Raw genomic sequence first — 26,503 nt, forward strand, 5'->3', positions numbered from 1 at the left:
CGACCCCAAAAATCATGCACAAATTTTACAAAAATGTGAATTTTAGCAAAGAAAACGGAATTCCAAGAATTTAGGTTTCACAAATTACAACAATTTTGCCCTTTGTTCTCTGTCTTGCGCAGGTGCCCAATTCTACCAGGGAATGTCATTCCAGATGCAGGCACAAATTACAAAGAAGAGGAGATTTGTGAGACATATTAAAAATTTCATACCCAGAACGTGATAAAAAAAACAATTGGGACTAATTCTGCATTTTGCATAAAAACTTGGAAGGTAGAGCTTTTCCATTAAAAAGCACCATAGAAGGGTTAGAAATTAGAAAATTGTATTGAAGTATTGTGTGCAATTTTGGACGCCGGTGCTCAAGAAAGACATTACTGAACTTGAAAGGGTTCAAAGGCGGGCTACTAAAATGATAAATGGAGTTGGTTCACTACAATACCCAGAAAGGTTATCAAAATTAGGTCTATTTACTCTAGAAAAGAGAAGACTTAGGGGAGACCTAATATACATGTACAAGTATATCAGAGGGCATTACAGAGATCTCTCCTGTTTGTACCAAGGACTGTGACAAGAACAAGGTGGCATTCTCTTCGTTTGGAGGAAAGACAATTTCTGCACCAGCATAGAAGAGGGTTCTTCACGGTAAGAGCAGTGAGGCTCTGGAATTCTCTTCCTGAGGAAGTGGTGATGGCCAACTCACTGAATGAATTTAAGAAAGGAATGGATGCTTTTCTTGTGAGTAACAGTATAGAAGGTTACGAATAACATAATATTATAGGTAGATGGTTGACCCAGCTTAGGGGAAGGAATTTTTTTCCCTATGGAGAAAATTGGCTTCTACTCTGTGGGTTTTTTGCCTTCCCCAGGATCAACAATGCAGAACAACTGCAATAAAAATAGGCTGAACTAGATGGACATAAGGTCTTCCTTCAGCCTTCAAAACTATGTTACTATGTTACTATTCAATGAAACAAATATATACAGTATCTACTTTATTCAATGGAGACCAGTTGTCCTCGATTCTAAGGATCTCAACAAGAAAGGCGTCAACTATATTAGAACACTCTAACAAGCAGCAGAGACAGCTGAAATAACGACCCTATACTACAGCTTCCTAGTGACGTTCTAATTGGCATGTAATGTATAGCACACTCAGCAGCCTGAATGATACCTTCATGTACTGTTTTATAAGAGAATGAAATAGATGACTCTACGTTTTCTAAATGATACTTATTTCAAACATGTATCTTGGTTCGTCTTTCATTCTCACTGGAAAGCAGCAGCTTGCTATTAACTCGGCTAATCCACTATGGCATCCCTTTCATCGTCATCCAAGTGCAGCAGCGGAGTATTAGAACAATCCAGGGAAATAGGCTGCACACATTTTCTCAGGTTCTTAATTAGCAAAAATCTCAGTTTCATTATTATTTTATATTTTATAATAAGTTTTTACAAAGGCAGACATAAGGGTTGGTAACAGATTCCTACAGTGAACCGTATGGCAGCTGTAGTACCCTAGGGCCTATGTTCTCACTCTGTGTTAGATGTACTTTAGTGGGTACGCACAATGATTCTAGGTGGTACAATACACTGAGCAAGATGTATTTAATGAAGCACTTTCATCAAATTTTATATATTGCAATCATCATATTATATAGCACTGTGTACAATTGTTCATTTTGCCTTGCTACCCAGTTAATTGTTCTCATTTCCATTAAGTCTATGACATCATGTGATTAAAAACTGACTAGCTGAATCCTTCTTAGTTTTATGTATCCAAGAAGTATCGTTTCTTCTTGCTGATAATGACATGCTAAGCATTCCGAGATGAGGAGACTTAAAGCCGCAATGCTCCTCTGGGAAATATGCAAATTGTCTCTTCAGAGAGGAAGAGGACTAGAACTCTAGTGTCACCTATTGGAAGTAGAAATCCTAAAAGTCAACGTCGACCCTTTAACAAACCTTGTTACATGACTTAGGAGACTGCTACTTCCAATCGGTGGCACTAGAGTTCTAGTCCTCTTCCTCTCTGAAGAGACAATTTGCATAATTCCTAGAGGAGCACTGCGGCTTTAATTCTCCTCATCTCGGCATGCTTAGCATGTCATTCTCCGCAAGGAGAAGTGATACTTCTTGGATATCGGTCAGACACCTCTCACACAGCCAAACCAGATTTCACACTTTGCACTGACGAGGGGCAGTACCCCGAAACACAGTGCAGGAAATTGAGATTCTGGTTTTGGTTTTTATCCTAAGTCATGTAACAAGACTAGTTAAAGGGTCGACATTGACTTTTAGGATTGCTACTTCCAATAGGTGGCACTAGAGTTCTAGTCCTCTTCCTCTCTGAAGAGACGATTTGCATTAGTTTTATGTACAAACAGGAGGTCTAGATTACCTGCATAAGTGATCACTGCAAAAGTCCCTGACGTGGAGGAGGAGCTGAGCACCTGGGTCAGGAGTTGAAGAGGCGGATGATTGATGCAGGGACAAGAGACTTCCTGTTTTTACATGGAGCAAAGAGAATTAACTGGTAGAAAGTCAAAATGAGCAATTGTAAGTACACAGTGCTATATAATATGATGACTGCATTCTATTAAGAGGATAAAAACTTTAATGGGAGGAGTGCTTCTTTAATCCATAGCTTTAGAGGTTCTTTGATATTTTAAAGGGAACCTGTAACCCCCCCAGGGCGCTTTTCAGTTAAAGAGACACCTTCAGCAGCACTAAGGCTGCATTCTGTGAAGGTGGCTCTTCTTTTTCTGACCCTCAGTAATGCCAAAATATTTACTTTTATAATTAGCTCCTCATACCTGTAATGTGTCCCACAGGTATGTTGTGTCCCCCAGTATCAGCCGCCTACCATCCGTCAATCATACCTGTCCGAGGCCTCGTTGCCGCCCACGATCTGTCCATCATGATGCCCCGTGCATCGCTGCTTCCTCCTCTTGATGTGAATCCCGGCGCCTGCGCTGTAACAAGTGTTCTTGGGCATGTGCAGTGCGCGCTGCCTGAGAACCGACATCAGGCTATTGCGCCTGCGCATTGTGGAGGCCCCAGATCCCACCCCGCAGTGTTATGATGTATTCACACTGCGGGGCTGGGGCCTCCGCAACACGCAGGCGCAATAGCCTGATGTCGGTTCTCGGGCAGCGCGCACGGCGCATGCCCGAGAACACTTGTTACAGCGCAGGCGCCTGCATTCAAAACAGGAGGATGCAGCGATGCACGGGGCATCATGATGGACAGATCATGGGCAGCGCCGAGGCCTCGGACAGGCATGATTGACGGATGGTAGGCGGCTGATACTGGGGGACACAACATACCTGTGGGACACATTACAGGTATGAGGAGCTAATTATAAAAGTCAATATTTTGGCATTACTGGGGGTCAGAAAAAGAAGAGCCACCTTCACAGAATGCGGCCTTAGTGCTGCTGAAGGTGGCTCTTTAACTAAAAACCGCCCTGGGGGGGTGACAGGTTCCCTTTAAGTGAGGTTTGAGTAGAGAGTACATTGGGTAAAAACTGCTCCAGAGTCGCTATAAAATATTAGCGGAAATATTATATAAGGGGATGCATTAAAAATAATGTCCCATTATCTGTGTTGTGAATTAGTTGAGTGTAACAATCTTTTCCTTAGTTACACCTATGCCAACATCTACGGTTGTTTTCCATTTGGCTGTAGAAACCACCTGTTTTGGGATGCAGATTCTGCCCAGTTTAGACAGATTGCAGCCAGGAATTCATCCTAAAACCAGTGTAAAATTGTATATACCTATGTGAACAGGTCCAAGGTGATCATGATTAAAAGGAACAAGTACAAACTGTTAGAGTCACACTAAAGCTGTGTGATCATCTTAATTGTCAGTTGCCAAATTATATATCCGAGAGATTTACTTTTACACGGAGAAAGACTTCTTGTGATTGACCATAACTGTTATAAACCTGCTGAAAGGTATGATTTCTAGCACGTAGGCGTATATTCAGTCTCTAATTCTTATATGTTCATATAAGCGTCCATTTTGTACATATTCATTCATTCATTCATTCAATCAAGTGCATCTCCTTAACAAAACATAACAGCTTGTGTGATGTGAAAGCTGCTCTTTGATATCGTTCCATAATTGAGACATGAGTGATGTAAGCAGTGGAGAAGCTAATTATGAGGCTAGCTGTTGGTGAACAGTGGTCGTTACTGTTAAGTGGCATTTACAGGACTGCCATGCCGGAATATGAAGATAAGAGAGACTGGCAGACAACAGCCAGACTAGCGTGTCATACCTGCAGAATGTTCAAGGATGCAGATGATGAAGTTGCCTTACTGTGCTCCCCTAATGCTGCAACGTTTTGGACAATAGCAGCTCGTCCTTCTTGTGTGTGGTGTCTAATTCACAAGCACAGAGTTTTGTTTGGGATAAAACATACTACTAATCCTTATTCATTTTTTATACAACGTCTTGTCTGCAACGCTTCAATGTCTACAAGAAGCCAACTACCTCCTGGACATGTGATACCTTTCTGACCATACAGTAAAGGAGCCTCTATTTTTTATCACTGTAAATCAGTTAAATAGAATTGAGTTTTCTATGAACACTGCAAAATACAAGCAATCGGTAACACCAAGGTTTTCATTCTGCACACGTCTTCTACAAGCCCCCACTGTGACTTAGTAACTGGAGGGCGGCTATCCAGCTGTTACCCTTTTGTTTTAGAAGTTGTTAACATCCCAAGACAAGAAATTTCATAGGCTTTAGTACAGTTACATGACATTTACTTTGCATTAATACTAGTTTCCAAGTAAGAAATGAAAAGTAGAATAAAGTGGAAAGAAAAGAATGCGACAAAGACAGATAATAATTGGAATATGATATGCAGGTCTGCGAAATGTAAAGCTGCAGGGGCTCCAGGCTGTAACCCTGCATAAGGGAAGGAGTCAGATTCTAAAAAAGCCAAAACCTAAAGGGCGGAGCCCCATAAGATAAAACCCCCCTCTAACAGGTCAATCAATCTCAACCTTTATTGTATTCCTTTAAAAATTCATATAATGAGGTGATGGTTAAAATAATTCATATATAATTGTTTAGTATATGCTGAATAGCAAAAGCTTATTTCCTGATATTAAGATGGCACCCGGGGTACCTACAGTAGATAGTGAGGCAAATATTACATTTGTAACATTCAATTATGACATTTCCCCCCAACATGTTTCACTGATATATCTGCTTCATCAGGAGAACGTACATTAGTGAAAAGGAACAAATGGAAAGTATCTTGAATATGTATTGGTGACCCATGTCTCAGTGTTTAGGATTAATACTATTCAGTACTACGGTCCTGGATTCAAATCTGCCCAAGGTTAGCATCTGCTTGGAGATGGAAGGTTCTCTATGTATATAAATGATGCTCTAGAGACTACAAAAACATGCCGATAGGTTGACTTAAAAAAAAATATGTGGTGTCCTTTAGGTATATTTTATGTGGTTGAGATACCCTAATAAATAAATAATATTCTGTATTGTTCTCTGTTATATTTAGTGAAATTAAATTAAAGCTAAACAAAATTAAATTATACAAATTAAAGCTATTAATTTGACAAAATATTTAGAATACTTACTTTTCATATTTCACTATTAAATATTTGCATTCTGACAAAACGTTTTAATTACAGATATATTATAGTTAACTATCCTGCAGGATACATTTATATGGCAGCTTATCAATATCAGGACAACAAAGGGATGAGGCCAGTCAACAGTACGTATCAACTACATAATAATAAGGAAATAATTTGTTTAAGCAACATTCCTAAAGGCTGGAGTGGAAAACATTGCACATAAGCATTCCCAAGTCTAATAAATCTTAAAAGCTTCAATATTGATTCAATGAAGTGAATGGCCGGATCATTTCTGGGAGTCTCTGACAAGTGGACAATTGCTTCCATGGTTACATTTTGATATGCAGTGTGGTCAGTGTGCTTTGTTGGGTTCCTCCCCCCTCCATTGATGTAAAATAACAAACCACAGGAGATCCTACCACACATGGTGAGCATCATCCTGGAGCAACTTAAAAAGACCAAGCTGACTGGTCAGAAATAAGCCTTCTCCTAGACTGGGACTTTTGAAACAGGGAGAGAAAAAAGACCTTGCTGCACACATTGGGTTTTGATGGATAGACACATTTTACTGTGCACCAGAATAAAGCTGTAGAAGGCATTTCATGTTCCCTCTAGTCTGGAGAGGAGCGGGAGCGTAACAAGTGGGACGACTACATCAATTGCTTTTATGCTTCCAGCATCCTGAACATTGGAAGGTAATGTCTTTATTTCAGATTTATATGAATTTGGGGCTTTCATATAGGAATATGTTCTGATTGCCAGCTACATATCAGTCTGGAATTTGTGCCACATGCGCAAAGTTTCCATTTGTAGTTTACATTTTTAGATTTCTAATCAACTGATAACTTGCAGTCGGACTGTATGAGCAAAGCTTTAATTTGTAATTTACATACAAGTAATTTGTAGTAACTCAATATTCTGCAGTCTTCAAAGACGATACAGGACTCAAAGTTCTGTCAGGAAAGCAGAGGGAACTCTTTTTTTTTTTTAGAAGATTGAATTAGGCGGGTAGCATGGAAAGTAACTACAAACTTTGGTGACACTGTCTCTGTAATTTGCTTTTCTCATTGATAGTTGAATATTTTTTGTGAACAAATAAGGACTTAAGTGGCGGGATTTTCTAAGGATCATGGTAAAATCTGTAGCATTAATTGTAATCTTAACAATCTGTGGCATGAGGGATTTCTAAAAAAAAAAATTGAATTCAGAAGGAACTAATAGAGAAAAAAATATAAATTGCACATTTTCATTTGTATCAAGAAAAGTTTGGCTTTGGGTCAAATAAAGTGTCATTCTTCCGGGCCTTTTTATGACTTATGCAGTGTTTCAAAATATAGTGTAATCAAAGGTAAAATATAATGAATGATGTAGACTGATCTATACAGTCACTGTAATTTGATGAGCATAGTATACACTGAATTGTCGCTTCTGCTTTTACACACCATTATCTGCCATAATACACTGGTGAAAGTAATAAAATGCTTAGCCAATAATGGTGACCCTTTTTATTGGAGGCATGAAGCAGATTTAGGTGCAGGTGGTTGCCCCTGAAGATTGGGCCAGATTATAGACAAGCACCTTAATGTATTTTGCCTCTCGATTTAAAGTTCAGAGTACGACTGTATTATTTATGAAGGAGTCTACTGTTCTCTCTCAATAAGAAATATATTTGAAATTTCATATATATACAATGTATGTATATATATATATATATATATATATATATATATATATACACACAGTATATATACACACACAGTGCTGTGCAAATTAATTGGGACAAAGCATTTTTTTACTTAAAATTGTAAGTTGGTTACCAGTCAGTGATTCAAACCAGTTTTAACTGCTTTTAACAGGTGTGAGTGCCTGTTCAAAGTTAAAACTGGTTTGAATCACTGACGGGTAACCAACTTCCGATTTTACTTAAAAAAAGCTTTGTCCCAATTAATTTGTACAGCACTGTGTATATATATATATATATATATATATATATATATATATATATATATATATAAATATATATATATGTCTTAAAGTATTATGAGTCTTGTGGGGTTCTAAGGCCATCCATTACATCTAATATACCTTTTACTTGTGTAGAGGTAATAAATAATAATTCCTAACCACATTAAAATTACACCTATCATAAATGGGGATTACTTGTAAGGGCATTACCTATTAGTTTCTGCAACGTTATGAAGATTATTACATTACTGTATTCCAAATATTACTGCAAATGTGAATAAGGTTTAAGATTACACCTTGGTTTATTATTATCATTGTATCTTTAAAGGTTCAAATTATAATGTTTATCTCCAATTAGCTGAGGTAGCACATAGTTCACATGTGAACATATTCAGAAAAAGGGGGAATACTTAGAAACCAGTGAGAAAAAACGTGCAGTGCAGAAAATAGTTGCATAGTAGTTATTTACTATTGCATTTTTAACTTTTTGTTTTAGATTCTGAAATCACTACACATGTATTAGACTATTACATAACTGTAGAGGTTTGTCTTATATATTATTTCTTAACTGAACTCATGATTTGTATTTCTGCATTTATATACAATTGCTTACAATTGCTTATACTGTATCTCCTGGATACTGCACATATTAAGTACACGTTATTGATGAATATATTTCTGTAAGCTGTATGTGCATCTGTGATGGTCACTTCAATATTCATTAGTATATGGGTTTATCATCTTTTCTGTTGTTGGTATTAGGTATGTGCACACGTAGTTTTTTGGGTGTGCGGATTTTGTAGAGAAAACCGCAGGTAAATCCGCAGGACAAAAGTCCTGTGGTTTTGCCTGCGGTTTTGCCCTGCGGTTTTACACCTCATAATGGATGAGGTGTAAAACTGCAGCGTTTCTGCACCAAACAATTGACATGCTGCGGATCATAAACCGCAGCAAAACCGCGCGGAAAAAAGTGCAGCATGTACACAGCTTTTTTTTATTTCCATAGGAAATAAAGGTACTGTACAACACAGCAGAATCTGCTGCGGACCCGCAGGTGCAGAAACGCTGCGGAACCGCAGCAGAATCTGCACCGTGTGCACATACCCTTAAGCAATAAATATACCCTACTTTAGACTTGCATATACAGAAAAGGAGGATGCTTATTTAAAAGTTTTCTTTTGTTTATAAATAAATATAGGACATGAAAATACATTTCTTAAAATAATTGTCACATAGTCAATAAGGCAGCAAAGCTAATTAGAAGCATTATACTGTACATACAGTGGGGAAAAAAAGTATTTAGTCAGTCAGCAATAGTGCAAGTTCCACCACTTAAAAAGATGAGAGGCGTCTGTAATTTACATCATAGGTAGACCTCAACTATGGGAGACAAACTGAGAAAAAAAATCCAGAAAATCACATTGTCTGTTTTTTTTTCATTTTATTTGCATATTATGGTGGAAAATAAGTATTTGGTCAGAAACAAGCAATCAAGATTTCTAGCTCTCACAGACCTGTAACTTCTTCTTTAAGAGTCTCCTCTTTCCTCCACTCATTACCTGTAGTAATGGCACCTGTTTAAACTTGTTATCAGTATAAAAAGACACCTGTGCACACCCTCAAACAGTCTGACTCCAAACTCCACTATGGTGAAGACCAAAGAGCTGTCAAAGGACACCAGAAACAAAATTGTAGCCCTGCACCAGGCTGGGAAGACTGAATCTGCAATAGCCAACCAGCTTGGAGTGAAGAAATCAACTGTGGGAGCAATAATTAGAAAATGGAAGACATACAAGACCACTGATAATCTCCCTCGATCTGGTGCTCCACGCAAAATCCCACCCCGTGGGGTCAGAATGATCACAAGAACGGTGAGCAAAAATCCCAGAACCACGCGGGGGGACCTAGTGAATGAACTGCAGAGAGCTGGGACCAATGTAACAAGGCCTACCATAAGTAACACACTACGCCACCATGGACTCAGATCCTGCAGTGCCAGACGTGTCCCACTGCTTAAGCCTGTACATGTCCGGGCCCGTCTGAAGTTTGCTAGAGAGCATTTGGATGATCCAGAGGAGTTTTGGGAGAATGTCCTATGGTCTGATGAAACCAAACTGGAACTGTTTGGTAGAAACACAACTTGTGTTTGGAGGTAAAAGAATACTGAGTTGCATCCATCAAACACCATACCTACTGTAAAGCATGGTGGTGGAAACATCATGCTTTGGGGCTGTTTCTCTGCAAAGGGGCCAGGACGACTGATCCGGGTACATGAAAGAATGAATGGGGCCATGTATCGTGAGATATTGAGTGCAAACCTCCTTCCATCAGCAAGGGCATTGAAGATGAAACGTGGCTGGGTCTTTCAACATGACAATGATCCAAAGCACACCGCCAGGGCAACGAAGGAGTGGCTTCATAAGAAGCATTTCAAGGTCCTGGAGTGGCCTAGCCAGTCTCCAGATCTCAACCCTATAGAAAACCTTTGGAGGGAGTTGAAAGTCCGTGTTGCCAAGCGAAAAGCCAAAAACATCACTGCTCTAGAGGAGATCTGCATGGAGGAATGGGCCAACATACCAACAACAGTGTGTGGCAACCTTGTGAAGACTTACAGAAAACGTTTGACCTCTGTCATTGCCAACAAAGGATATATCACAAAGTATTGAGATAAAATTTTGTTTCTGACCAAATACTTATTTTCCACCATAATATGCAAATAAAATGAAAAAAAAACAGACAATGTGATTTTCTGGATTTTTTTTCTCAGTTTGTCTCCCATAGTTGAGGTCTACCTATGATGTAAATTACAGACGCCTCTCATCTTTTTAAGTGGTGGAACTTGCACTATTGCTGACTGACTAAATACTTTTTTTCCCCACTGTATATGTTTCTTGCAAGACAATAGATCCTACTTAGCCCCTTTGGACTCATAAATATTGGAAAATCTAACAGGTATGTTTTTTTAGAACAAATACCCAAAGAAAGATGACCCTAGATACCAGGCACGATTCTCACAATAGTACTATAACTCTATCTCTCAAAACATGTTTGCTCTCTAATCACCTAGCTCTTATTTGAAAGAGCTCAGTTACAGTGAGCAATCTCCATCTCATCTGAGTTGGCCTTTATCTTCCACCTCTTCCTAAAGGACATCATCCTTTGAGCCCTCAAACAACTTTCAGCTAAAATAACGTTACATTATAGTATTCCACCGCAAGTAAAACTCTAATCAGTTAACTTGGATTATGTGGAGTCTGATTCCACTATGACAGTTGCGTAGAGATAGAAGAACCCGAACAGTAAAGTTCAGGGTCCATACCGCACACCTACTGTTTGGGCACAGACACCAAACAGGCGTCAGCTGTTGGGACTACTATTCCCATCAGCCTACACCTGCTGTCGCTGATAACAGCGAGAGCAGGTGCCACTGATGGCTGTATTCATCAGCTGGTACCTGCTCAATAAATAAATACAATAAAAAAATGGCGTGTGCTCCCCTGTATTTTAAATAACCAGCCAGACAAAACTGACAACTTTGGGCTGCAACCCTCAGCTGTAAGCTTTAGCAAGACTGGATATCAAGAATACCGGGGTCTCACGCTGTTTTTTAATTATTTAAATAATTTTTTAAAAAGGAATTGGTTCCCCCTCATTTTTCACAACCAGCCAAACTAAAGCAGACAGTTGGAGGCTAGTATTCTCAGGTTGATAAGGTGCCATGGATATTGCCACCACAGCCTAAAAATAGCCTGCAGTCGCCCCAGAAAAGGTGCATCTAGTACATGCGTCAATTCTGGCACGTTGCTTGGCTCTTCCCACTTGTCCTGTGATGGTGGCAAGTGGGGTTATTTATCTGGTTAGTGTCATCTTTGTATTGTCAGGTGACATCAAACCCAGGGTTTAGTATTGGAGTGGCATCTATAAGACGCCTCTACATTACTAATCCTATAGTTATATTCTTAATAAACACACAGCAGGTATAAAGTACTTTATTTGAAATAAAAAAAATACTATTTTACTTTTTTATTTGAAAATAAGCAATTTTACTTGCCTTATGCACAATCCATTGAAGCCATCATCTCTTGTAAAAAAAAAAAGAAAATAAACAACAATAATACTCACCTAAAGCCCTTTCCATTGAAACCACTATCTCTTGTAAAATAATAAAAATAAAAAAACAACCATATCCCTGACCTGTCCGAAGTTCTGTCCCAAACTAATCTATATGTTTGCGATAAATCATTTTCAATCTGGACCATCCAGGCCGGAAACCACTGGAGAATGAGCTGCTGTGAGCCCAGCATCAGTGACTAGAGGTGACGTCATCGAGGTTACCACAAGTCACTGAGTCTGCATTCCCAGCTAGGTCAATGAACTGTGGTGATGTCAGTGAGATCACCGCTAGCTCCATGACAAAAAGTCTAATGATGCAGCGCTGAGCTCAATGAATTCACCAAAGTTCACCGTGAGCATTTCACCAGTCATACGCCTCTCCATTACTAACCCGTGGGCTTGGTATCACCGGACAGTACAAAGGTGATCTCAACTCCATAAATATTAACTCTGCTTGTCACCACCACAGGGCAAGTGAGAAGAAGCGGGCAAAGTGACAGAATTGGCACATCTTATAGATGCATTTTTTCTTGGGCAGCTACTATTTTTAGACTTGGGGGGCCAATATCCATGGCCTCTTACCAGCCTGAGAATACCAATCCACAGTTGTCTGCTTAAGGCTGGTTTCACATTAGCGTTAAAACAACACCGCGCACTGCGTCGGTAAGCCCCGCCCCAATCCAGCTCCCTGCCCGCCCCATCCGGGATCACCGCCTACTATCGCATTTGCACGCATGCGATCGGCGCACCCTATCTTTAGCATGTTGAATTTCGGCGCGCACGGCGCACCGTCAAAAGTGCGCAGCACGCTACTTTCACATTGGCAGCGCATGATCTGCGCACCCTATGCTAAAGATAGGGTGCGCCGATCGCATGCGTGCAAATGCGATAGTAGGCGGTGATCCCGGATGGGGCGGGCAGGGAGCTGGATCGGGACGGGGCTTACCGACGCAGTGCGCAGCGTTGTTTTAACGCTAATGTGAAACCAGCCTTTGGCTACAGGCTGATTTGATCTCGCAGGCAGAAAACCGGTAATAAGCCAATAGAGATGCAAAATGGAGCCCAACCTTTCAATGGTGATTGGACACTGTGGCCAGTTATTCACAACTGAAGACATGGCTTGGTGGATATATTTATAACAGCCAAGTGCTGTAAATTTATGGCACTTTGTCCTGGGATTTAACTATGTGACAAAGTAATTTTATGGCTCGGGGTTAAAGCTTGTTCTCCTGCAGTAAAGCTCCTGCAATCAGACATAGCCAGGAACTCTGGGGAAAAAGAAGCCGTTTATTTCTCTTTGAGTATTAAGGGGTTAAAAGATGCTGCCATTGTCTTTTTAGGTTTCTCCTTTGTTGTCACTATGCTGCTTTTCATCTCTTCTTGATGAGCCAATTAAAGGTTCTGTACACCTTTGCACATACTATTTTTAATTGTTCATTTGTTTCCTAAATGGAAAGTTAATCAACTTTCCAAATAGTTTTCATTAAAGATGCTCTTCCATTTTGCTGCTGCAGAGTGCTCATAAATCCTTTTCCTTGCTCTGAATAATTTGCAAAAAATATCTCACATGTGTCAGAGCTGCTGCTCCTGGTTCTGATGGCTCTGCCCACCCTTCTTTCATTGTTAATTATACCAGCAGAGAGGTTATTTGTACTCTGATCGCCACAGTACAGGCAGATTGGAGAAAACAGGCTACAGAAGAAGAGGCAAGCACACGAGCTGGAAATAGGTAAAGTATTGCAGCTGTGCTGATATATGAGCCACAGAAATCAGCAGTTCCCTAGATACACAGAGAGCTCACATCCATCCAATATCACTGGGAGAGGCGCTTAACAATTGGAAACTTACAAGTGCTACTCGCAGAATTAGGATATCGTAAAAAAGTTAATTTATTTCAGTTCTTTAAAACAAAAAGTGAAACTCATATATTATTATATAGAGTCATTACAAACAGAGTGATCTATTTCACGTGTTTATTTCTGTTTATGTTGATGATTATCGCTTACAGCCAACGAAAACCCAAAAGTCATTATCTCAGTAAATTAGAATACTTTATAACACCAGCTTGAAAAACGATTTTAAAATCTGAAATGTTGGCCTACTGAAATGTATATTCAGTAAATGCACTCAATACTTGGTCGGGTCTCCTTTTGTATTAATTACTGCATCAATGCGGCATGGCATGGAGGCGATCAACCTGTGGAACTGCTGAAGTGTTATGGAAACCCAGGTTGCTTTGATAGCAGCCTTCAGCTCATCAGCATTGTTGGGTCTGGTGTTGTGAACTCTCTTGATCTGACTTCTGAGTCGGGACTCCCTCTGGTGGTTGCTGCGGGTAGTAGAGCTGGTCGGGTTGACAACAGTCTATCACCTGAAGACGATGATTGGAAGTCAGGTGTTACAGACTGGGAGGATTTAAGTGAGCAAGCTTCCCTCAGTTTCTGCTGGTGATTTGGTTTTCTTCCTGTGCATTGTGAAGTCTGCTTTTCCCCTCCTTGGTCTTTCATCATTCAGATAAGTTATTTGTTTGCTGGAATCTTTTTGCATTTGATATAGTTTTTGCCTTTCTCTGCTTTCTGCTTTGCTGTGTGGGTTCAGTATTATTCCCTGCTGGAATTGGTGCTGGACCCTGCTCATATGTCACAGCTTATGTCAGTCTGTTCAGTATTGCTAATCCCCTGCTATATTAGTATCTTTTGCTTTGCTTCCAGTTCACACCAGAATGCTGATCTAGTGGGGGAGAGGTCCTGTGGCCTCAGTGTTTTTGTATATCAGATGTGTTTGATTTTTTAGGGTTTTTGCGTGATTGCAGACAGTAGCTTTCCTGTCCTGTCCTATTTAGACAGTTTGGGCCCCATCATTTGCTCACTCTATTTTCTGCCTGCGTTTGTGCCTCATCTGGTCTCACCGTCAATATATGTTTGGGGGCTGTCTATTCCTTTGGGGTTCTACTCCGGGGCAGTTGAGCTTTCCCCTTTCTTGCTTTAGGCTTAGTTAACTCTTTGGCTGTGCCGAGGCGTCTAGGGCATCGTAGGCACGTCCCATGGCTAATGCTAGTTGTGTTGTTAGGTTTTAGTGGTCTGCAATCCGCTAAGTTACCAACCTTTCTGGTTTCCTGGTTGCTTAGCTAATTCCCCGGTAATCCTCCTCGGTGACTGAATCATAACAGTCTGGTGTCTCTCATCTTCCTCTTGACAATACCCCATAGATTCTCTATGGGGTTAAGGTCAGGCGAGTTTGCTGGCCAATCTAGCACGGTGATACTGTTATTTTTAAACCAGGTATTGGGATCTTTTGGCAGTGTGGACAGGTGCCAAGTCCTGCAGGAAAATGAGATTTCCATATTCAAAAAGCTTGTCTGCAGAGGGAAGCATGAAATGCTCTAAAATCTCCCAGTAGATGGCTGCACTGACTTTGGTCTTGATAAAACACAGTGGACCTACACCAGCAGATGACATTATTCCCCAAACAAACACTGATTGTTTAAACTTCACACTAGACCTCAAGCAGCTTGGATTGTGTGCCTCTCTACTCTTCCTCCAGACTCTGGGACCTTGATTTCCAAATGAAATGTAAAATTTACTTTCATCTGAATACAAAACCTTGGACCACTGAGCAACAGTCCAGTTCTTTTTCTCGTTGGCCCAGGTAAGACACTTCTGGCGTTGTCTATTGGTCATGAGTAGCTTGACACAAGGAATGCGACACTTGTAGCCCATGTCCTGTATACGTCTGTGTGTGGTGGCTCTTGAAGCAATGACTCCAGCCGCAGTCCACTCCTTGAGAATCTCCCCCAAATTTTTGAATGGCCTTTTCTTAACAAGCCTTTCAAGGCTATGGTTATGCCAGTTGCTTGTGCACTTTTTTCTACCACACTTTTTCCTTCCACTCAACATTCCATTAATATGCTTTGATACAGCACTCTGTGAACAGCCAGCGTCTTTAGCAATGACCTTTTGTGGCTTACCCTCCTTGTGGAGTGTGTCAAAGACTGCCTTCTGGATATCTGTCAAGTCAGCAGTCTTCCCTATGATTGTGGAGCTACAGAAACAGAATCAGGGACATTTTTAAATACTTAGGAAGCCTTTGCAGGTGTTTTTTCTTAATCCAATTTACGAAGATAATGACTTTTGGGTTTTCATTGGCTGTAAGCCATAATCAATATTAACAGAAATAAACACTTGAAATAGATCACTGTTTGTAATGACTCTATATAATATGAGTTTTTTGTATTGAAGAACTGAAATAAATTATCTTTTTCGATGATATTCTAATTTAGTGAGAAGCCCCTCTAGATCAGGTTGCAAACTGCATATCAGGTCTGAAAATGAAGGAATGAAGTTTGCACCTATTTCTATGTTAAATTTTAGCCTTTAAGTATTGTAAAATGAGGAGATTCCTTGAGTATTACTTGAGAGACAACAGAATAAGAATATGTTTGTGCCTAATATCTGAGGTTGTCCTTCTTAGGGTCTTTTTCTTGGAAAAACATACCAATGTAGGGTGATATTTTCAATAAGTATGCACAAAGCACTTGACCTATAGCAAGCAGACTTATCAAACCCTAAAAGTTTAGCTTTGCTGAAAATGTTACATATTAAGTTTTTTTAATGCCAAATTAAAGGAATTTTAGTGAACTTTTATTATGCAGAAAGCTAATTCTAGACTCTTGTATGTGTAGGAACAGTTCTTAGAAAATAATGTGTTGTCTTGAATGAGGCAAAGGCAAATTCTGGTAAATACAGAAAATGATTTCAGAAAATGTCCTTGAGTATTCATTATTGTTATTACATTATTTATTTTTATTATATTTTGCACAATTTATAGCATTTGTTTTCATGTTCTCTTTTCAGCATTGTGCAATGTAAGCTACCTGAAGAAGGTTCAGTTCTTAGATGTGAAGAGGACCATGGGAAGAGAGTCACATCTGTATCTACAAAGAGGCACAGGTGTTGTACCACATAGCTTTGGTTTGAGACACATTATACAATTTTGGTATAAATTGAATGTTGTGCAAGGCATAAGTTGAATGTTGTGCAATAACAGCAAGTAACAAAACATCTGACCGGTTTAATTCTTTGAATTTTACAAGAAGTATTGATAATATTTAAAGTGGATGTAGCATAGAATGCAACAATATATATATATATATAAAGCTGAGTGTATTTACAGTGGGGCAAAAAAGTATTTAGTCAGTCATCAATAGTGCAAGTTCCACCACTTAAAAAGATGAGAGGCGTCTGTAATTTACATCATAGGTAGACCTCAACTATGGGAGACAAACTGAGAAAAAAAAATCCAGAAAATCACATTGTCTGTTTTTTTTTCATTTTATTTGCATATTATGGTGGAAAATAAGTATTTGGTCAGAAACAAGCAATCAAGATTTCTGGCTCTCACAGACCTGTAACTTCTTGTTTAAGAGTCTCCTCTTTCCTCCACTCATTACCTGTAGTAATGGCACCTGTTTAAAGTTGTTATCAGTATAAAAAGACACCTGTGCACACCCTCAAACAGTCTGACTCCAAACTCCACTATGGTGAAGACCAAAGAGCTGTCAAAGGACACCAGAAACAAAATTGTAGCCCTGCACCAGGCTGGGAAGACTGAATCTGCAATAGCCAACCAGCTTGGAGTGAAGAAATCAACTGTGGGAGCAATAATTAGAAAATGGAAGACATACAAGACCACGGATAATCTCCCTCGATCTGGTGCTCCACGCAAAATCCCACCCCGTGGGGTCAGAATGATCACAAGAACGGTGAGCAAAAATCCCAGAACCACGCGGGGGGACCTAGTGAATGAACTGCAGAGAGCTGGGACCAATGTAACAAGGCCTACCATAAGTAACACACTACGCCACCATGGACTCAGATCCTGCAGTGCCAGACGTGTCCCACTGCTTAAGCCTGTACATGTCCGGGCCCGTCTGAAGTTTGCTAGAGAGCATTTGGATGATCCAGAGGAGTTTTGGGAGAATGTCCTATGGTCTGATGAAACCAAACTGGAACTGTTTGGTAGAAACACAACTTGTCGTGTTTGGAGGAAAAAGAATACTGAGTTGCATCCATCAAACACCATACCTACTGTAAAGCATGGTGGTGGAAACATGCTTTGGGGCTGTTTCTCTGCAAAGGGGCCAGGATGACTGATCCGGGTACATGAAAGAATGATTGGGGCCATGTATCGTGAGATTTTGAGTGCAAACCTCCTTCCATCAGCAAGGGCATTGAAGATGAAACGTGGCTGGGTCTTTCAACATGACAATGATCCAAAGCACACCGCCAGGGCAACGAAGGAGTGGCTTCGTAAGAAGCATTTCAAGGTCCTGGAGTGGCCTAGCCAGTCTCCAGATCTCAACCCTATAGAAAACCTTTGGAGGGAGTTGAAAGTCCGTGTTGCCAAGCGAAAAGCCAAAAACATCACTGCTCTAGAGGAGATCTGCATGGAGGAATGGGCCAACATACCAACAACAGTGTGTGGCATCCTTGTGAAGACTTACAGAAAACGTTTGACCTCTGTCATTGCCAACAAAGGATATATCACAAAGTATTGAGATGAAATTTTGTTTCTGACCAAATACTTATTTTCCACCATAATATGCAAATAAGTATTTGGTCAGAAACAAAATTTTCCACCATAATATGCAAATAAAATGAAAAAAAAACAGACAATGTGATTTTCTGGATTTTTTTTTCTTAGTTTGTCTCCCATAGTTGAGGTCTACCTATGATGTAAATTACAGACGCCTCTCATCTTTTTAAGTGGTGGAACTTGCACTATTGCTGACTGACTAAATACTTTTTTGCCCCACTGTATATGTGTGTGTGTGTGTATCTGTGTATGTATCAAGCCATGCCCACTCCACATAGCCCCTCCCACTGGTGGCTGGAGAGCAGGGTTGCAGAGGGAAAGTGTGGGAGGTGAGTGGAGAGCGGAGCTGCGAGGGAGAAAGCGGACACGGAAGGAGAGCAGGGCTTCGGAGGGATAGAGCGGGACGGTACGTGCAAAGCGGGGCTGTGGAGGGAGAGCAGGGCTGTGGATGGAGAGAGGTGGGCTGCGGAGGGATAAAGCGGGACGGCGCATGGAAAGCGGGGCTGTGGAGGGAGAGAGAGTGGCTGTGGAGGGAGAGAGCAGGGCTGTGGAGGCAAAGCGGGACACGGATGGACAGCGGGGCTGCGGAGGGATAGAACTGGAAAGCGCATGGAGAGTAGGGCTGCAGAGGGAGAGAGCAGGATGGCGGGTGGAGACCGAGGCTGCGGAAGGGGGGAGCGTGATGGCGGGTGGAAAGCGGGGCTGTTAAGGGAGAGAGCGGGACACGGGTGGAGAGCAGGGCTGCTGATGGAGAGCAGAACGGACAGTGGAGACAGGTGCTGCGGAGGGAGAGAGCGGGACAGCGAGTGGAGAGTGGGGCTGCGAAGGGACAGAGCGGGACGGCGAGTGGAGAGCGGGGCTGTGGAGGGAGAGAGCGGGGCTGTGGAGGGAGAATGCGGGATGATGAGTAGAGAGTAGGGCTGCGGAAGGTGAGAGCGTGACGGTGGATGGAGAGCGGGGCTGCTGAGGGAGAGAGTGGGATGGCCAGTGGAGGTAGGGGCTGCAGAGGGAGAGAGTGGGATGGTGAATAGAGAGCGGGGCTGCTGAGGGAGAATGCAGGACAGTGAGTGGAGAGCTGGGCTTCGGAGGGAGAGAGCGGGAAGGCGAGTGGAGAGCGGGGCTGCGGGGGAGAGAGAGGGACATCAGTTAGTTGCTATGCCCGGGCTCTTCAGCTAGTTTATAAAATAAATTTACCAATGATTAACCTATACATTTGAATTAGATATCAAATTATCAGAAATTTTTTCTTCCCTTCAATATGATATTAAATATAAAGGGATCTGCAGTAAATGGGCTGCCATATTATATAATCACTTTACAATCATTGGCCATTTAATTCACTTTGGTAGGAGGTGCTGACTAGTGTTACATTTTACATAAATTATTTTTTTACATACACAATTTATTTAATTATTGATTAATTAACCCCATTTCTGTCCTTAAACAATAAAGAGCTCCTTTCTCCACATTTTTCATGTTGAATTGGACACACAATGTAAAAGTGACTGCAGAGTAGAATAGTGTTGTTATATCTCACACACTGAGAAACTTGCTCTAATATAAGGCTGCCGTGTGTTCTTTCTCCAGTGTGTTGCTGCCTTCTTTTGATTGGTCAGCATCATACAAGGGGAGAAAACACACACCCGAATACTTTGATTGCTATCGTTTCTGCAATGGAGAGGTGAAATAAAAAAAAATAAAAAGGTTTTAATCAACTTTGCACCCATTATTACTTTTTGTGTTTTAGATCAACATGAAACACTTTGTGAAATTCCTCTTTAAATATTAAGTTAACTAATGTCCTTTACTATCCCATAGTATCTCTAGTCCCAGGTCCTTGTTTCGGTTTTGTGCTCCACACAGGTCAGTATTTACTACATCAGCACATGGTTGGAGCGGTATGTGAAGGGGGCTGGCTGGCTGTTTTTTCAATAGCTAAGCCCATACAATTCTTTAATGCATAGGCTGACTACTGGTCTTACTTAGCAGTGAGCCATCCCCCTTCATGCGCTGCTGCACTCACGCCCTGACATACAGTGGGGGAAAAAAGTAGTCAGCCACCAATTGTGCAAGCTCTCCCTCTTAAAAAGATGAGAGAGGCCTGTAATTGACAAGATAGCTAGACTACAACTATGAGAGTCAAAATGAGAAAACAAATCCAGAAAATCACCTTGTCTGATTTGGCAAGATTTATTTTGCAAATTATGGTGGAAAATAAGTATTTGGTCATTAACAAAAGTTCATCTCAATATTTTGTTATATATCCTTTGTTGGCAATGACAGAGGTCAAACGTTTTCTGTAAGTCTTCACAAGGTTGGCAGATCTCCTCTAGAGCAGTGATGTTTCGAGCCTGTCGCTGGGCAACACGGACTTTCAAATCCCTCCAAAGCTTTTCTACGGGGTGGAGATCTGGAGACTGGCTAGGCCACTCCATGACCTTCATATGCTTCTTACAAAGCCACTCCTTCGTTTACCTAGCTGTGTGCTTGGGATCATTATCATGCTGAAAGACCCATTCACGTTTCATCTTAAATGCCCTTGCTGATGGAAAGAGGTTTGCACTCAAAATCTCATGATTCATGGCCCCATTCATTCTTTCATGTACACAAATCAGTCGTCCTGGTCCCTTTGCAGAGAAACACCCTCAAAGCATGATGTTACCACCCCCATGCTTCACAGTAGGTATGATGTTCTTAGGATGCAACTCTACATTCTGTCTCCTTCAAACATGGCGAGTTTTGTTTTTACCAAACAGTTCTACTTTGGTTTCGTCAGAGCATATGACATACTCCCAATACTCTTCCGGATAATCCAAATGCTTTCTAGCAAATTTGAGACAGGCCCGGACATGTATTGGCTTGAACAGGAGACACGTCTGGCACTGCAGGATCTGAGTCCCTGGCGCGTAGTGTGTTACTGATGGTCGCCTTTGTTATGGTGGTCCCAGCTCTATGCAGGTCATTCACTAGGTCCCCCCTTGTGTTTCAGGGATTTTTGCTCACCGTTCTTGTAATCATTTTGACCCCACGGGGTGAGATTTTGCATAGATCCCCATATCGAGGGAGATTATCAATGGTCTTGTATGTCTTATATTTTCTTATTAGTGCTCCCACAGTTGATTTCATCACACCAAACTGCTTCCATATTGCAGATTCAGTCTTCCCAGCCTGGTGCAGGGCTACAATTTTGTTTCTGGTGTCATCCGACAGCTTTTTGGTCTTTAGCATAGTGGAGTTTGGAGTGTGACTGTTTGAAGTTGTGGAATGTGGACAAGTGTCATTTATACTGTTAACAAGTTCAAACAGGTGTCATTACTACAGGTAATGAGTGGAGGACAGAGGAGTCTCCTAAAGAAGAAGTTACAGGTCTGTGAGAGCCAGAAGTCTTGCATATTTTTAGGTGACCAAATACATATTTTCCACCATAATTTACAAAAAAATCTTGCCAATTCAGACAAGGTGATTTTCTGGATTTGTTTTCTCATTTTGACTCTCATACTTGTGGTCTACCTATGATGTCAATCACAGGCCTCTCTCATCTTTTTAAGTGGGAGAACTTGCGCAATTGGTGGCTGACTAAATACTTTTTTCCCGCACTGTATATACCGGGTGAGTCATAAAGGACGGATGTATTTGAAGTGGCTATAACTCACCACCAGGTGGAGGTAGAGATGTGCGGGAGGCGGGGTTATGTTTGTGAGGTGAAAGCATTGTTTTTATTTTAGTTTCAGTTTAAGCTATGGTGCCGTGGATGATAGAACATCGCGTTTTTGCGTACGACAGTTTTGTCAAGAATAATGAGTGTATCACAGCCGTTCAGCGTGAGTTTCGGCGTCATTTCAATATTCACAGAAATCAAGCTGTTCCCGCTCGTAACACTATCCTACGTTGGGTTGAAGCACTCCGTACACGAGGTACACTAATGAACAAACGACCACCGGGGGCTCCACGAACGGCACGTACCCCTGAAAATGTGGAACGCGTCAGGCAAGCCATGCTGCGTAGTCCGAGTCGATCTGCTCGGAAACATTCTTTAGAACTTGCCCTCAGTAATCGTACAGTAAGGCGTATTTTGCATTTAGACCTGCATTTCCACCCCTATAAATTGGCCATTGTGCAACAGTTGGAGCGCGGGGATTACGCAGCGCGACTGAAGTTCGCACATGAGATGGAAGCAATTATTGAGCAAAACGACAACCTTATTTTATTCATGAGTGATGAAGCTCATTTCCATGTCAATGGCATGGTTAATCAGCAGAACTGCCGTTATTGGGCCTATGAAAATCCGAAAGAATTACATGAACGACCGCTGCACAGCCCTAAGGTAACGGTGTGGTGCGCTATGGGCAAATATGGCGTGATCGGTCCGTACTTTTTCGAAGGCGATAATGGCAATACTGTTACCGTGAACTCACAACGTTATATCGCCATGATAAATAACTTCTTTGTTCCTGAGTTAGAACGGCAACATATCCCCATCTCTAGTGTGTGGTTTCAACAAGATGGGGCAACGGCCCACACAGCCGGAGCAACAATGAACGTTCTTCGCCCTCTCTTCCCTGGTCGCATCATTTCCAGGTTTGGCGATATTAATTGGCCTCCTAGGTCCCCAGACCTGTCCATGTGCGATTATTACTTATGGGGTCACCTCAAATCACGTGTATACAAGCTTAAGCCTCGATCATTACAAGAACTGAAGGAAGCTGTTCGAGTGGAAGTTGCCCAAATCGACAGAGTTGTGTTGGAACGTGTTGATGCCAACTTCCAAGAACGCCTTTGGAAATGCATCACTGATAATGGCCACCACATGGCAGATGTTGTTTTCCACACTTGAATTTGTGAAATATTTGTCAGTATACGTAACCAAATCTGTGAATACATTTATATTTAATAAATATTTAACGATTTTATGATTAGTTTAAAAACGTCCGTCCTTTATGACTCACCCAGTACAAACTGTATGTCAAGCACAGTACTGTAAGCAAAGAAAAAGGAATGCTGGACCACAATGTCTATGAAGAGGATCAGTGCCCTGGTGATAATAGACCTATATTTGTCAGTTATCTATCTTACTATTGAAAGAACATTTATATATATTTTTATTAGTTATAATACCCCTTTAAGCCATTGGATGACAGCATAAACGTCTTTGATACCTAGTGCAGAGGCATAGGTGCATGCATCACTACCTCTTCTCTGTGGCAGCGATAGGGAGTCAGGAAGGGTCCAGTTTCCAGAGGTCATATGGTATCCACAACCATTTTTCTTGCTCAGGGTTTATTCTCCACCTCAGCCTGGGTTTAGATTTTGATACTTACCTCAACACATCCAAATTAGGGAAGGTGATTCTTAAATAGCTGAAAATCTTCAAGTCATCTAAGCTTAAAACTAATTGAGTCTGCGATGTAATGATAAACCTGTGTGTGTCATCATGTCCATTCCTACGCACTGGAGATATAGGATTGTGTTACTGCACATTACAACTCCCATCTGCCATATGTCACACTTGTATATACTCGGTGCGGAGATGTGGCATAGCCGTAGTCTGTGTCATAAACTGTGACTAAATGACCTGTGAGGATGATCTCAGTGCCCAGGGCAGGAGGGCAGTGATAGTTTTCGGTGATGATGTCTGGAATGGATTAGTAGCAGGCAGTACAGCTCCTCCCTCCTCCATCTTCTCTGAGTAAGACACTGATAATGTGATACACTCAAGAAGCTCAACACAGCAAGACATGTCACCCTGACCCATCTCATCGCCCACCTAGACTGCCTATGATATCAGCCCCATGGTTCAGGTAAGTGGCATGATCCATCTCAGCTGTCCGCCCAGTAACTTTTCCCTGTAGATGTAAGGATCCACTGCAGGAAGGATTACTACTGTGCAAACACTAATTCCAGATCATCCCAATATTCAGTGCCTAGGGAATCCCTTATTCCGGCGGAAGAGAAGGATAGTTCTACGACAGTATTGCCATGCGCTGTCAGTTATTCATCTTCTGCAGTATCCACTTCTTTCATCTAGTATATATTCTGTGTAGTCATCACAAAATAAAACAAATGATAATAAAACTACTGCAATCTAGTGTGACTGTAATGTTTGCTAAGTACATGGTGAGATCTGTCACATATTGTTTGTGTTTACAAAACTGTATTCAAGAAAGTTATTATTATTAGATTTAGACCTTTTGGGATCTGCTATATCTCATCTCATTGTGTGCTCACATTTGCCTTATTATACTGCTAGTCATGTTTGGTGATAACCAGGAATGTTGCAATTTGCAGACTGCATCCCGTCATGTGCCCCATCTGTTATGCTGTCCTGTGTATCAGAGTCAGACATGTATCTGACAGTCAGAAAGTACCTGAGCAGTTCATCTGACCCCATACCAGGATTATGTTACCATATTTCAGCTTTGCATTGTTGTGCGGGTTGCATTCTTTTACAATCAGCCGCAGTCAGGTGTCAATATTAAATAATTTAAAGTTTTCAGTTTTACCTAATACAACAGGAGCTTTTCAGCACAGCAAGTGGTCGATAGCTAGAGTGATGTAAAAAAAATGCTGGCATTTTTACATGTTTTTTTGGGTTGCGTTTAGCTTTATTGTAATATTTTTTAAGATTTTTCTAATTAATGTATGTTGGTGCACATATTTTGTTTTGTTATTATTGTGGGGAAAAAAAACGTGAGAGATATAAAGACACCATTGCTGAAAAACATCATACCTAGAGCATGGTGAATTGGGGAATAAAAGTCACAAACCAAAACAGTACAAGTTACATAGAAACATGAACAGTGTTATCTCGATCACTGCCGCTGTAGTAGTGGTCGGGTCGTCATATTTCTAAATATTACATTGTCCACTAATGTGGCCATCAACAGGTCAGTCCCACCACCCAGATCCACCTACCGTTCTGCTAAAAATACGTGAGGGGTTGTTCTGAGAGGGTAATCAAAAGAAGAGAAGTATGTCGGAGTAATATCTGGGGCATAGGAACATTTATTTAATGATTTCTTATGTTCTGTTTTACCCAAGAGCGAAATGAAATAGTTATGGGACAAACTGTCATGAGTCTCTTTCGTCAGAGCTTTAAAGGAACTGTGTCAGCACAAAATGACTGTTCAAACCAAGTTCAGGTGCTCGGTGCTTTAAAGCATGACCAATCTTCCCGCCTGCTTGGTTTCCACCCTCCTCTGGCTCTATGAAGCCAGAGATATCAATCAAAGAAAAGGAAGAGGTGGAGATAGCGGGAAAACAAGCAGGTGGGAAGGTGTATTTAAAGGATTGGCTGCCATGAAGCACAGAGCGGCAGTACTTAGTTTGAACAGTCATCCTGTGCTGACAGTCCCTTTAACTGGCCCTTATTGTTGTTGTAGCAGTGTGGCTATCAGTATGAGGACCAAGCAAAATATATGTGTCTGCCAAAATTGTTTTAGAGCATTGTATGCAAGTACCACAAGTGTGTGCGTATTAGAGCCGTTTAATCAGTTCATTTCCTGAATGTTTGCTTTACTATTAATATTATTATTATAGCGCCATTTATTCCATGGTGCTTTACTTGTGAAACGGGGTATACATAATAAAAAACAAGTACAATAATCTTAATAATCAATACAAGTCACAACTGGTACAGGAGGAGAGAGCACCTTGCAGGTGAGGGCTCACAATCTACAAGGGCTGGGTGAGAATACAATAGGTGAGGGCAGAGCTGGTCATGTAGTAGTTTGGTGGATCAGTGGTTACTGTAGGTTGAAGGCCTTTCGGAAGAGGTAGGTCTTCAGGTTCCTTTGGAAGGTTTCCACGGTAGGCAAGAGCTCTGATATGTTAGGGTAGAGAGTTACAGAGGAGGGGGGATGCGTGGGAGAAAGCTTGTATGCGATTGTGGGAAGACGAGATAAGAGGAGAGTAGAGAAGGAGATCTTGTGAGGATCGAAGGTTGCGTGCTGGTAGCTGCCGGGAGACGAAGTCGCAGATGTATGGAGGAGACAGGTTGTGGATGGCTTCGTATGCCATGGTTATTGTTTTGTACTGGAGTCTCTGGGTAATGGGGAACCAGTGAAGGGATTGACAGAGAGGAGAGGCCGGTAAATAGTGGGGGAATAGGTGGATTAGTCGGGCAGCAGAGTTTAGGATAGATTGGAGGGGCGCGAGAGTGTTAGAGGGGAGGCCACAGAGCAGGAGGCTGCAGTAGTCAAGGTGGGAGATGATGG

The 26,503-nt window shown here is 41.3% G+C and overlaps 1 protein-coding gene across 1 annotated transcript in view; it reads left to right on the top strand.

The window, feature by feature from the left end:
* The first annotated feature begins 6,072 nt into the window (after nucleotides 1–6,072).
* ADGRV1 (adhesion G protein-coupled receptor V1) overlaps nucleotides 6,073–26,503 on the top strand; it is a 732,030-nt gene continuing 711,599 nt past the window's right edge. The window contains exons 1-2 of the mRNA XM_073580638.1: nucleotides 6,073–6,313; nucleotides 16,550–16,645. Of these exons, the coding sequence (XP_073436739.1) occupies nucleotides 16,606–16,645 (40 nt within the window). The 5' untranslated portion in view covers nucleotides 6,073–6,313; nucleotides 16,550–16,605. The remainder of the gene's footprint in view (nucleotides 6,314–16,549; nucleotides 16,646–26,503) is intronic.

This window comes from Dendrobates tinctorius, unplaced genomic scaffold, assembly GCF_039654945.1.
Source record: "Dendrobates tinctorius isolate UK_male_01 unplaced genomic scaffold, ASM3965494v1 ptg000003l, whole genome shotgun sequence".
Lineage (NCBI taxonomy): Eukaryota > Metazoa > Chordata > Amphibia > Anura > Dendrobatidae > Dendrobates > Dendrobates tinctorius.